General features: G+C 40.8%; 1 protein-coding gene across 1 annotated transcript; it reads left to right on the top strand.

Moving 5' to 3' along the window:
- The first annotated feature begins 1,982 nt into the window (after window positions 1-1,982).
- On the top strand, window positions 1,983-6,854 carry LOC149812594 (WPP domain-interacting protein 2-like). Its single transcript, XM_089991280.1, has 3 exons — window positions 1,983-2,224; window positions 2,339-3,859; window positions 5,967-6,854. Exons 2-3 carry the CDS (start codon window positions 2,347-2,349, stop codon window positions 6,692-6,694), a joined length of 2,241 nt encoding a protein of 746 aa, XP_089847406.1. The 5' UTR covers window positions 1,983-2,224; window positions 2,339-2,346; the 3' UTR covers window positions 6,695-6,854.
- Window positions 6,855-14,035: the final 7,181 nt, after the last annotated feature.

Below are 14,035 nucleotides of genomic sequence, written 5' to 3'. Positions count from 1 at the left end.
TCAGAAAAATCATACTCGAATCCTATAAGGATTATATATATATGAACCAGACTCAGTCCATCTCCGATAAAATAATATATTTTTTCTTTTCTATATTGAAAAATCACAGTTCTTAATCAGAACTCAGGTCGGACCCCGGTCTGGTATGAAATTTCACAAACTATACTCAGTTCTATATACTAATGAGACATCTTTCTTTGTCTGCAAAACCTTGACCCTGTAGGATTTGGTACGGATTGGGTCCAGGTCAAATACGACCCGTTGACACACCCTAATCCAGGATGAAGGCTGGAGACATGCAAACTCGGATTGAACAGGTTTTGGCGTATCACTTGATCCGTTGTTCAGGATCATCAAGAGTAGCCTAATGACAGATTTTTGTGAGCAGTAACGTGAGGCCTGACATAAGTGCCGTTTATCTTAAGATGAACGGCATCCAAAACAAGCATGAGGGTGGGGATGATTCAGTCTTTGAAAGGGACCCAACCTTTTGTGGATCCTAAAGCATTTATAACCGTCTGTAGACTCTATATTTTTTTAGGCAATCTGGAGATAGACAGACCCCCACCAGTTAAGCAACATACAACATACCATTAGGTTTTGAACTTGCAACGTCCCAACACATGGTTACTTGCACTAACGGCTCCTACCAAACAAGCGGACCGTTAGGGTAATCTGAACCGGCTTAAATAACAAATCATGTGGTTTGGGTTTTGTTGGATCACAAAAATGAAAACCCAGACCCGGACCTGCATAATTTCAGATTTTTTTTTTTTAATTAACAATACATATAAAATTCTCCAATAGGGTCGGATATCTAGCAAAATTCATGACCCACATATTGATGATGTCAAAAAGATATTATTCGGATCAGCATTTTTTCAAGAATTCAACCAAGCTGAGCTCGTACCATTGCATCAAGATCATCCTACCCAATTTTATATGGGCACCAAAACTATGATCTATACCCGTATCCATTTTCAGCCCTAATATTGGCATAGTTGCATTGGGTTTGATGGTTTTACCCTTTCGGGCCCCTTCGGATGACACGAAGCAAAATTATGTTTTTGAAGAACCTGATAAATAATATATTAATTACTAGTTAACGAGTCTATGCAAGCCGAGCCAAGCTGAATAATTGCTTGAGACTTTTGTGAGTCGCGTCTCATTTCAGCTGTGCCTAGTGTCACATTGGTTTAAGCAAGCCACTTTTGTCCCGTTGCACTTTTTCCTCTAATAGATTGACTTATTAGAGGAAAATCTTGTGGCTAAGATCCCTTCTCTCAAGGCTTATGCTGGGTGTCAGCTTATGGAAGAAAATATAACACGCCCAAAATTCGAATCTCATGGCTTGGCTCACGTTCGGCTCGTAGAGAGCTCGTTAGAACTCATGAAACAGGGCATGAACACCTAATGTTCGTCTAGGCTCGGCTCATATAAACTCGTTTACTTATAATAAATATATTATAGAATAAAGATGATTGAAGTGTTTGGCCAGCAAGCAATAAGTTTAGCGTTTCAATCCTATATTGGTTACAAGTTTGAAACAATTATTTATTTTCATAAATGAGATAGTTTGAGCTTCAAGGTTCAAATTCTATTGTTTTCAATTTTTACAAAAATATATATATATATATTTTTTGTAAATGAGTTTGCTCGTACTGGCTCGTTCAGCTCGGGCTTTTCATGAACTCAAGCTCAACTCTGATGGACATGGGAAACAAGATAAGCTTGAACATGAATCGGTTGGTTCGGCTCGTTTACCTGCCCTACCATAGCTCTGGTCCAGTTGTAACGACCCGGTTTTCTTTGAGGTCATTGTTTGAAAGGATTAGGGGGAATCCTGTTATGCGCCATGACAGGTCGGCACGTGCGTGGGCCACCCCTCCCCTTACTCGCACGTGCCAGAGGGGGTTCCCCCGCTCTCTCTCTCTTCCCCCTCCTCCCCCCCCCCCCCCCCCCCCCCACACACACACACACACACCGATTGCCTTGAAAGAGAGGAAAGATCGGAGAGGCATCGCGATCTCTATCTTGAGGGAGGGAGGAAGTCGGCGGGCTTCGATCCGTGCTCGTGTGGTGGTCTATCTATTCACGAGTTACGAATTTCGAGAGCCCCCCTCGTCGGGGAATTTTTGCTCGAAAAGAACCCGAAAGGACGATCTCTGGGATTCGTGACGGCTTCGGCATGACCCTTCCCGCTCATTTCTCTATGCAAATCCTGGTACTCTTCGATTCTTGCAGAAAAACGATCGATTTCGAGTTGCCCATATAAAAATTCTTAATTTTCGATTGAATTTCTGAGTTGGGCATTCGGTTCTTCGTTGAATTTCGCTAGATTTAGCTATGAATTTAGAAGAAGAGTCTTCTGGAACAACCAACATCGTAAAACAAGAGATGCCCACGAATTCTGATGGGGTTCCGTTGGAAAAGAACGGTTCCTTGGTGAAAATTTCTGGAGATTTGGGTTGTGGGGATGATGGGGAGGACGGATTCTCGGGATCCCGGGTGGTTGGGGATGGAGCCGGTGAACCTGTGGCTGGAAACGAGGAAAAACCCACGAATTTTGATCGAATTGCTGTAGAAACTGATGGCGTTTTGATGGAGAAGGAAGATTTGAGCTGCGAGAAGGATGGGGTGAACGCGTCCTCTGTGGAAGGAATAGTGGACGACGGTGGTGGTGAGAGAGAGGGAAACGAAGGTTCGATTATGTCGCCTATCGTATCGCCGGTGGATCAGCAGGCAACGGCTGGAACTCCGTCGCCGGATCGGCCGGAGATTATGACGAAAGGAAAGGGACTGAAGAAGTGGAGGAGGAGAAGAAGAGAGATTGTGAAGGACGGGGGCGCGGGGCAAGACTTGCATCGGGCGCTCAAGCGGGGATTATCAAATATTGATCCCCAAAACAACCCTGCCCAACCGGGTTCCGGTGAAATCAAACATAGGAGTGAAGGGTCTGTCGCTTCTGTGGATTCCACAACCGGTTTGGGGCTCCTTCCTTTACTCAATTTTGGGAAACCCCATCGAATTTCCGATTCGGAATCGTTGTCGAACGTTCCGAACATCGTCGTTGCTGGTGCGGATTCAGAAAACAGTGAGGATCGGAGTAGCAAATCATCAACTGCCGCAAGCGTTCCGAAAATGAACCATGATGTGGATGTCGAGAAGCGTCATCAAGGCGAGCAAGTTAAAGGGGAAACTTCGGTGCAGGGTTCTGGCATTCATTCAAAACAGAAGAATTGGGATGATGGTAAGAAGAAGATTCGAGCTGAAACTGTCGGCGCAGATAATGGAGAAGTCGACGATGAAACAGTACTTGGAATCCATGCGGAAGGTGAAGGTTCTTCAAAGATCGACGAGCAAGTGAATGATCAAGCGGATTCCTATTCCAGTGTAGAGTCTGATTCCAGGAGCTCTGCTAGAGTAGAAGGCTTTGCCACGGCCACTTCCAAGATGGGCAATTCCACCGATAGTTGTAATGGAAGTTGGATTCAAGAGGGAAAACATGATTGGTCTTCGGATTGCGATGGAGAGGTTAATCAATTTGAGTGCCAGATCAGCGAAGAAGCTCGTGGAGAAGAGAAGCATAAATTTGATGAGGCACATGCAAATTACTCCCAAGAAAATGGGGTTGAATTGGAGCGCGACTTAAGAGGAGAAGATTCTGGTGATACTTCAGGTTCCAAGTGCCAGACTGCTTCGGAGAATCATGAAAATTTCAGGCAGGTGGAAGCCAAGAGAGAAGAGACTGAGGTATCTGTTAAACCCGTGAATCAAAACCATAGATCTCCCGCAGAAAGAGATCCCTGGATGGAGTCCCTTGCTCAACTTCAGGCAGCCCAGAATGCTCTTGAGAAAGGTTTGTGAAATTCATCATTCTGCTATTTCCTTTGTATTGAATTTATGCCAGGTGCCAGCCTTTGTTTTTCCTCTTTTTGTGTAGGCATTGTGTTTATTCTGATTTTTCCTGAATTTGATATTCTTGTAACTGTTAAAAACTATGCTTTTAGTGTAACTTGTGGTTAGTGGTAGGAATAAGCATAAAACACCAAACTTTTTCCCCCCTTTTTTCATACCTTACAATAAGAATCAAGTGGCCCAATATTGACAAACTTAATCAAGTTAGCAAGAGTTCATGTAATTTGTTGAATATGTTGGAATGTGTTTCTGGCAAATCCAGAGCTGTTTGAGGTGAGCCCTTGCACTGTCTAAATTCATTATTGCAATAATGATAAACATCTGAACGCTTTACCATCATATGCCTGAACTGAACTTGATGTTGAGAAGTGAGATTTAGGAGTGAGAAAAATTGCAGAGTTAATCAGGTGGAGAGGTGCATTATGAGGTTCTGATGTTGGATAATGAGCTCTGGGAATTTGTTTTACAAAAGTCTCAATTGTGCACAAGTTTCACTTTTTCTAATATATCTGGACCAATAAGGATACAAATAGCAACTTAACCTATATGCTATTCTTCTTATCACCAGCAAGCATTATCCCAATTGCATGGGGTCTGAGTCTCCCTTCCTATCTGGAGCTACAAATGTCATCTTACAGTCTTTTGTATCACCTCTCACTGCCTCCTTTCAAGTCTTCAAACGTCTTCTTTTCTTAATTTCTTTCACTTCCATGGTTTCAACCTTTCTGATTGGTGCCATAATAATCTGCATTGAATATGCTCAATCTATAGACTATTCTCTTATCTTTTATTGATAGAACCCCTACACACTTTCACATATATACCTTTTTAATCTTATCTTTTTTCCTAGCTCTGGACATCCATCTTAACATACACATCTCTACTACATGCAACTTCTCTTCTTGTCGCTTATTAATTGTCCATGTTGGTCTAATAGAAGTTTTGTAGAAACCTATCTGTGATACTTCTGAAGGTTTTAGAATCAATCAAACATGGCAAAATCCAAGATTCTGCCTTCCATGATAAAAGCGAAAAATGGGTATCTGTTTCTCCATTAGGAAGGGATGTGGATAATTGTAAGCCATGGAAAAGCAGGGTCATGGATCTGCTTTCAGATGTTGCAATCATACCTTTATTATTCAGCAATTTAAACAAGAATAGTATAGCAGAGGGATACTCATTGTTGATAATGTGGAAATATGAAACTGTACATCCTTCACACATACAAATATTTTTCTTTCTTGAAGAATTTCATTATTCAGCTCAAGTTTGTATGAATTTTATAAAGAACATCTATGAACGTGCAACACAGAGATATACATTGTAATAGCTTAATTTTCTGGTATAGGGGATGTCTTTTTATATGTCAAGTTGCAATATGTGATTCTGTATACTTTCGAATAGTTATCTGACTTTCAACATGGCATTTATTGGAAATACAGAATGGCATTCACATTCCTAGTGTAGGTCCAAGAGTCTCCTGTGAATTCAAAGTTGGAAAGTATGTTGTCGTTCATTTTTTTTTCTCGATGGGCCATATTTTCAACATGCTTAAGCCTACTGGAAATTTTCCAGACCAGAAATGATACTGCTGGCACAGTGCCACCTACTGGAAATTGACATCCAATTGTCAGAAATATCATGACCTCTTCTCTAAAGCACACTCAAGCCTACTCCTCTTCCTAAAATAAGATTCTTTAGTTTGATTACATGCCATACTCTTATGATTCATTTTATTCTTTGAAAATTTGATGTTTCATGTTCGAATACTTTGCAATCTCATTTGAAGGAAGCTTAGGTGCTTCCAGAAATTGTATGGAAGTGTCCTTCAAAAGAGATCATTTTGATGCCTTCCAAATGGGGTTTTCAATATTTTTCTCTATTTTAATTTGGGCCATAGAATCATCAATTGAGATGTAATAGTAAGAATTAAAAATAGAGTTGTGTTGGCCATGATCTTGTTAAGAGTAAAGATATGCAATCTTTTTTTTTTAAGTTTTAGTTAATGCACAATAAATTTTCATTCCCACCAAATTGATTTATTTCAGAGATTCAGAAGGTTGGGGTGATTAGAAGGGAAGCATTTTTACTCCCTGGTATTTCCAGCGACACTTTTAGTTCCATTGATAAGCTTGGGGATACTATTCCAGCATCGTCTGATGTGGATGGCAAGTTCCAAATTGAGGGGAATGGCTTTCCTTCGATCAACTTTCTGCCAAGTGTATTACACCACAGAGTAATGATTCTTGAGAATAGATTGGGAGAGGCAGATACCACGGTTCAACACAAAGAAGGTAGGGTAAAAGAACTTGAAGCTGTTATTGCAGAAGCCAACTTAATGAAAGATGAAAGTAGATGTGATTTGCAATCACTAAGAAAGAGGGTCAGTGAGATGGAACCTGAGATTGAGAGCCTATTTAAGGACAAGGTTGAAGCTGAGATCAAGTATCTCGTGGTAAATGGGACAACCGAGACATTGAAATCTTTGGTTGAAGATCAGATTCCTATTGTAGAAAGTCACAACTTGCTCCTTGCAGACCAGGCACAGATGTTGGTCAAGCTGAAAGATGCAGAACAACGTGCTCTTCTGCTGAAGAGCCAAGCAGAGGAATTAGAGACTGCATGTGGCAATCTGTCGGCAACAGAAAAGAATTTGGGGAATAATTCCTCTAAGTTGAGTTTCTTCTGTTTTGTCCAGTTGATACTTCTTTGTATAGCCATCAGATTTTTCTTCTTTCAGTTTTCGCCCCGTACTCCTGGGGTTGTACCGACGTAAGTGGAAGTAGGTCTCTTTGTGTAATTCATTTGCTGCTGCTTTTTTCTTTAAATGCTAGTGTTAGCTAGAGAGTACCTTCATGGGCATAGTATGTCCTCCTGAATTTCTTTGAAACATCATGTTGTATTACCATCGAGTTTTTGGACTGTAGTCTATGCTTCAATTCTGGCTAGTACGTATGATGACTTTGGCATTTTTTTTTTCTGTTGATTTTGGTTTGTTTTCTTTCTCCTTATCTGCATATGCATTCATTTTTTCCATATAAATATATCTTGTGTGGGGTTATGGAAGCCTAGAGCCACTTGCCACTATTCCACTTGCTTTTCCAAGTGGTGGTGGGTGTCAACATGAAGCCGCAGGTCCAGAAATATGCCTATTTGGTGTTTCCTTAAGACTGCTGTGATGGCATGGTAAACATCCACCAACAAAGTGCCAGACAAGGGCACTTGCTAGCAAATCCATCACCTGCGATCTATTTGTGATGATCTCAACACTTGGTCCTACTTTTCCAAGGACATACTTTTGCAATCGTAAGCTTTGTAGGGTGGGTGGTGTTAGACCATGGTCACAGATATCGGTGATATTTTAAAAATATTGTGATATTATTGCTGTAAATTCAGCAATATACTATAGGTAAAATATCGTCAATTTGATAATAACACGAGAATTATCGCGATATTATCAATTAGTTTTACTGTTTTAATTTATTTTTTTATATTTTAAATATGTTTTACTTCTTTCTTTTACATTTTTACTTAATTTTTATTATTTATGTATTTTTTGTCTAAACATTATTTTTTTTTACTTATTTTATTATTATTATTATTATTATTATTATTATTTTAAGCCTCAAGATTTTTTAGTTTGATCACCAAACCTATAGCCGATACTGATATTTGTGACTGTGTTAGACTTGCACTCATGCTCATCTTGCTGCCTCTATGGATGCAAACATAAATTAATGTTTTGCTTGTCATTGATCGGATATTCTATTACAGCCCTTGCTTTTACGGTCCACAAGTTTACTATAAGACTTTGTACTCTGTTTCAACCAAACCATGTGTATCTTTATATATATCATGGATTATGGATATACATGGGTATCATACTCGTTGGTTGAGATCATGAACTTATTATTATTCCAAGCAGTAGACCCATTTCACTACGATTTATGGGTAAAAAATGGGGTATTTGATGCTAGATATGTGGTTTAAAAATGTGAAATGGTGCTCCCTCCCAATATCAACCCCATCAAATGACAGATTGTTGGTTGCAAAAGTTTCTCTTTCAAGTGATACTATAATAATTGCAACTCTCATTGTTGGATCTTTTATAATAATTGCAACTCGGTGAGAATCACCAGCTGAGCCAGCTCAGTTATCTTTAGAAGCCGTTGGTCCCTTGCTTTTATGTGCAAGAGGCTGGATCAATCACATTGCACATTTTTTTACGTGCTGCTGCACCTGAATACCCCCCCCCCCCCCCCCCCCCATCTTTTCCAAACAGCCTGTCAGCTGTGGGGCTCAACTCAATAGCAGATGCCGAGTGCTCAAGTGCTGCAGCACATTCTAAATGTGCAATGTGATTGCACATGATCCCTCCATCTTTTCCAAACAGCCTGTCAGCTGTGGGGCTCAATAGCTGCTCAAGTGCAGCGGCACATTTTAAATGTGCAATGTGATTGCACCTGATATTTTTTTCGGCTGTAGATTCCATTGAAAGACTAACTGGTTTTGCAATTATTAAGCAAAGGGCACCAATGGAATCTGCTTCGAGTGTTCTGTAAGCTTCAGATCTCCATTTTATCTGATCCTGTCATTCAAATTAATGAAAGCTGTTTTGTACAGACCTTGCATGAATGGTTTTTTTTTTTTTTCCGGCCAAGCAAAGGAAAAACACAGTTCTCATCGGCTGTGAACGAGATGGATTTGAACATGGCCAACCCTAGCTAGTGTAGGCCTCCAGCACTGATGTTCACCATGCCTTATGGCAGTACGTACTCCCGGATTCAGCCTTACATGAAGTTATTGTGCATCTATCACATAAACTAATCAAAATCTGGCAAGTAGCAGTCACTTATGTGTCTACCAAGCAGTAGGATCGGATTTGCGTGTGATATCTTGGTGGAGAATATGGGAAGAAAGAAACAACCGTTTGTTCCGAGATAAAGAAAGTAACAAATCAGCGCTCACTGTGCATTGAAATACAATCGGATGTTTTTCTTTTGGCAAAATCAGAATGGGAGAATGATGACCTCTCTTGGATTGGTGCTCAATGTATGGGCCCTTTCTTTCACCCACGACCAGTTACAGCACACACCCCTTTTGATCTGTATTACCATGATTGTTCATCATGGATCATGTACCATTAGATATTCATTTTAATATAATTATCTTTATTCCTCAAAAAAAGATAATGTACCACTAATTAGTCGCATATATATGCCCATTTACAAATGTGGCACAATGCCTTTCCATTTTGGCACTTGAAAAATCTGTCATGCGTTTAAATCTTAAGCGATAGCCATGTCTTTTGCAAATCCCATCTATAGGCAGAAAGTTGTTGATTGGTATTCTTCCTTATAATATGTATTGGTTGAGATATGCATCTTCATTAGAAGTGTAAAGTTGCATGTGTCTTGATTTGTTTGTTTGCTTCTGTTATAAAGAAAATGATAAACACATATGCATATTTAGATTAAGCAAAAAAAATACCTGTAACTTTGGTTGAATGGGAGATCGTCCAACCAAAGAAAGGTAAAAAATCTACAACCAATGATGATTATGTTGGATTAACCACCACGATTAGGTATAACTGTTTAGGTATAACTCCGCCTGTTTAGTTATACACTGCCGGTCCCAAGCCCGGATAAAGGAGGAGGGTTGCGGTAGGCCTATGACAGCCAACATAAAAACTTTGTCATACCCTATGAATATGAACCAATATGAGAATTTCGTTGGGGCATTCCCTACTGAGCGACGCGTTGTACTCTATAGGCTTGGAGGCAGTGATAAATGGGCAAGGGTTGCTAGGTCGTCACCCGGAAGTGACGCATCACACCGGCGCCCGGATGTGGTGTCAAATAGGCAAGGGTTCCCTCACTTTGTTGGACGGGTGGGGGTAAAGAAGTTAGTCCAAGACCATAAAATTAGGTTAGCCACTTGGAACATAGGGTCTTTAACTGGTAAGTTGGTAGAGTTAGTAGATGTTATGTGTAGGAGAAAGATTGATATTTTATGTCTACAAGAGACCAAATGGGTAGGTGAGAAAGCAAAAGTGATAGAACCTTGGGGATATAAGATTTGGTATACAGGAATAAATAGGAATAGGAATGGAGTAGGGATTGTTATGAGTCGTGAGTTTATAGATAATGTAGTTGAGGTCCGTAGGAAGGGTGATAGGATTTTACTTATTAAATTAGTATTAGGTACGGATATTATTAATATTATTAGTGTTTATGCACCTCAAGTAGGTTTAGATGATTCCACTAAGCGTCAATTTTGGGAAGATTTAGATGGAGTAGTACAAGGGATATCTTATGGAGAAAGACTTTTCATCGGCGGTGACCTTAATGGGCATGTAGGCATTAGTAGGGATGAATTTGAGAGTATCCATGGAGGCTATGGTATAGGCGAAAGAAACGATAGTGGAGAAAGGATTTTAGATTTTGGTTTGTCCTATGATATGATCTTAGCAAACACTTGGTTTAGGAAGAGAGAGTCTCACCTAGTAACATTTAAAAGTGGGGTTAATACGAGTCAGATAGATTTTTTCCTACTTAGAAAGAGAGATAGGGGTTGTTGCATCGATTGTAAGGTTATACCGAAAGAAAGTGTAGCTACCACTACAAGAAAATTGTTAATTAGCGACGGAAATTAGCGACGGATTTTTCCCGTCGCTACTTAGCGACAGATTAGCTAGAGATAGAATCTGTCGCTAATTTGCGACGGATTAGCGAGGAAACGATTTTTATCGCTAATCTGTCGCTACTTAGCGACGGATTAGCGACTGCATGTTTTTGTCGCTACTTTTGATTACAAGAACACCATTTTAGCGACGGATTTAGAGAGGGAACTCTGTCGTCGCTACTCCGTCGCTAATTAGCGACGGAGTAGCGACAGAATATTTTCCGTCGCTTTTTTGGTATTTGGGTTTCGCGACGGCTTCGCGACGGAATTTTGCCGTCGCTAAATGTCGCGTAAATCCCTAATCCCATCCCTCTTTCTCTTTTTCCTGTTTCGCTGTATTGCTCCCTCCCGCCGCCCGTCGGCTCTCGCCACCGTCCGGCCACCGCCGCTCGCCAGCCGCCGCTCCCCGTCCACCGCTCGCCAGCCGGCGCTCGCCAGCTGCCGCTCCCCGTCAACCTCCCGCCACCGTCCGGCGAAGCGCAGGTAATATTCTTCTTCTTCTTCTTCTTCTTCTTCTTCTTCTTCTTCTTCTTCTTCTTCTTCTTCTTCTAAACGCAGGGGGTACGCCCCTTCCCTGCCGGAAACGGAGGGGGTTTAACCCCCTGCCGTGCTTTCCGGCAGGAGGGGTCGACCCCCTGCGTTTCCGGCAAGGGGGGTCGACCCCCTGCCGGAAACGCATGGGGGGTCGACCCCCCTGCCGTAAAGGCACGGCAGGGGGTCAACCCCCCATGCCGGAACTGCCTTTCCGGCAGGGGGTTTAACCCCCTTCCCTGTTTTGAAAAGAATTTTTGTCGGCTGGGCCGGCTGGGCCGGCTATGGCCCTGTCATAGGCTCGCCTAGCACCCAGCCGACTGGGTGCTGGGCCTGGCGCACCTGCCAGCATGCTGGCAGTCAGCCGAGTGCTACTCGGCTGGCTGCCAGCCAGCCAACAGCCACCAACGTGAATAAAAAGATTTTTTTTTTTGAAATAAAGGGATCATACCCAGCCGATCACTCGGCTGGGCCAACAACGAGGGTTCACGGCTTGACTTCGGCTGGTCTGTCAGCCGACACCCATACCACATCGATCGTGCCATGGATTTCTTTTTGAAAAAAAAAATGAAAAACAAGGAAAAATATCAATATAACATAGTGGATTCGTAGATCCACTGATTCGCCATGGATTTCCATCAAAACATGCATGGAAATCCTACCTCTACCCGATTTCTCAAACGTTTCACATAAGAAAATACCCGTACCTTATGAGAAAAACGCGAAAAGGGGCTGTGGAAGGGAGCTTGGCTGAGCACAAGGCCTCCAACCTTCTTAGTCTATCTCTTTCTCTTCCACTCGGCTGGGTTTAACAAAAATTTGTTATGAGATACCTACGTTGCCTATGTGATCTGTTTTGAAAAGAATTTTTGTTATGGATACCTATGCTGCCCATGTGATCTCTTTTTAAAAAAAAAAAGTTATTATGTGATCCCTATGTTGTCCATGTGATTAGCTTGAAAAAAAAATTGTAATATGTGTATATAAGATGTCCATATGGTTTTAAGTGTAGTTTGCATATATGTTGTCCATATGGATTTTAAGTTGAAATTTTTTTTGTAATGTATATATACAAGTTGTCCATGTTGTTCAATTTGTTAGTTTGTTAATGTCTACTGGTAGTTAGTTTTACTTCAATTTGTTTTCTTGATTAGTTAGTTTGTTACTTAATTTGTTTTGTTTTTGTGCAGATTTTTCAACGGAACCAACTCGTGCTCGGCCACCTGTGGTAAGTAAATGACAAAAACAATGCAAATCGGGTAAATACCCGTGGTGAGTAAGTGATGCAAACGTATCACATGTTATTTAATTTATTGAATGCAGCACTTTATTGTTCACACACTCACTTAGTTGTTGATATCTAGGACTGCTTTGTTGGAGTTCGGAGATCATGCTGAGCATGATTTTAATGTAGAAATATGGAAGTGTTCTTATTTTTGGAGTACGGAGTCCATGCTAAGCATGGTAGTAGTTAGTGAGATATTGAAGTGTGTTTGCTGCAGGTACATGTTTGCCATTTATTTGATACGAATGATTATGATGTATTGCAATGTTTGATGTAATTGTATCCATGCTTGCATGTAGTTACTTTCAATTTGATTTTGACTTCCATGTGAAATTTTATAATAAAAGCATGCTTCAAATGATTGTATCATGTCATTAATAGTTTGCACATGAAAATATTAAGTTATCAATGCATGCATCAAAATTCTTGTTATTGTTTGACATAGTATATTGCATGATAAATTTGATATTTTCTTCATCGTCGCATTCTGATTGTTTTTTTCTTAATTCGTTAGGATACTATTCGTAACATCATACGACAGAATGACTGCAAACCGTGAATGGATGTACCGTAGGATAGTGGACAATGAGTTATCGCATGAATATATGGATGGTGTCGATAGTTTTATTGAATTTGCAACGGCGAGTGTCAGTACGGTAGATCCCACAGGTCGGATTAGGTGTCCCTGCAAGATTTGTAAGAATAATCGATTTGTAGAACCTCATGGCGTTAGACATCACCTATACAGGAAGGGTTTTGTGAGTGATTATCAGAACTGGGTGTTTCATGGAGAAGAATTTAGAAACGATTTTGATGCACGGGTGAATGTGGTGCACGATAATCCATATACGAATTTGATATTTGATGCTGCAAGAACAGAACTGGGTTCTGCTATGAGTTCTAGTGATGTAAGAACTGTCGTAGATGAAGAATCACCAAACGATGCAGCTAGTAGATTTTATGATTTACTTAAAGATGCTGATGAGCCACTTTGGAACGGTTGTGAGAGTCACACTATCTTGTCTGCAGTTCTTCAACTAATGAATTTGAAGTCCGAGTATAATTTGAGTCAATCATGTTTTGACCGTTTGTGCATGATTGTGAAGAGTATGTTGCCTAAAGATGAGAAATTGCCACAAAATTTCTATCGTGTGAAAGTTATGGTCAACGCTCTAGGTATGGGTTACAAAAAGATTGATGCTTGTCCAAATCACTGCATGTTGTATTTCAAGGAGCAGGAAAACGACATATCATGCCCGTCATGTGGGCATCCTCGGTTCAAGCCAAAGACAAGAGGCAATGGTAGCACGAGATCAAAGGAAGTTTCATACAAGTCGCTCCGCTACTTTCCTATCACTCCTAGATTGCAGCGATTGTATATGTCTTCAAAGACAGCTAAACACATGAGATGGCATGCAAATAAAGTTCGACACGATGAAAACAAGATCACGCATCCTGTTGACGCTGAAGCTTGGAAGCACTTTGATCGTACTCATCAGAACTTCGCAATGGAAGTGCGAAATGTTAGACTCGGTCTATGTACAGATGGATTTAATCCATTTGGGGGTAGATCAACTCCATACTCATGCTGGCCAGTATTTGTAACTCCATACAACC

This window comes from Nuphar pumila, chromosome 16 (assembly GCF_984573655.1).
Source record: "Nuphar pumila chromosome 16, dmNupPumi1.hap1.1, whole genome shotgun sequence".
Classification (NCBI taxonomy): domain Eukaryota; kingdom Viridiplantae; phylum Streptophyta; class Magnoliopsida; order Nymphaeales; family Nymphaeaceae; genus Nuphar; species Nuphar pumila.
This window is presented reverse-complemented; position numbering and strand designations above follow the sequence as displayed.

What these genes read in the sequence shown, in the direction of transcription:
- LOC149812594 (XM_089991280.1), top strand. Translation starts at nt 2,347, where the DNA reads ATGAATTTAGAAGAAGAGTCTTCTGGAACAACCAACATCGTAAAACAA. An exon ending in CCAGAATGCTCTTGAGAAAG is followed by an intron (nt 3,860 to 5,966) that starts GTTTGTGAAATT and finishes GATTTATTTCAG; the next exon opens with AGATTCAGAAGGTTGGGGTG.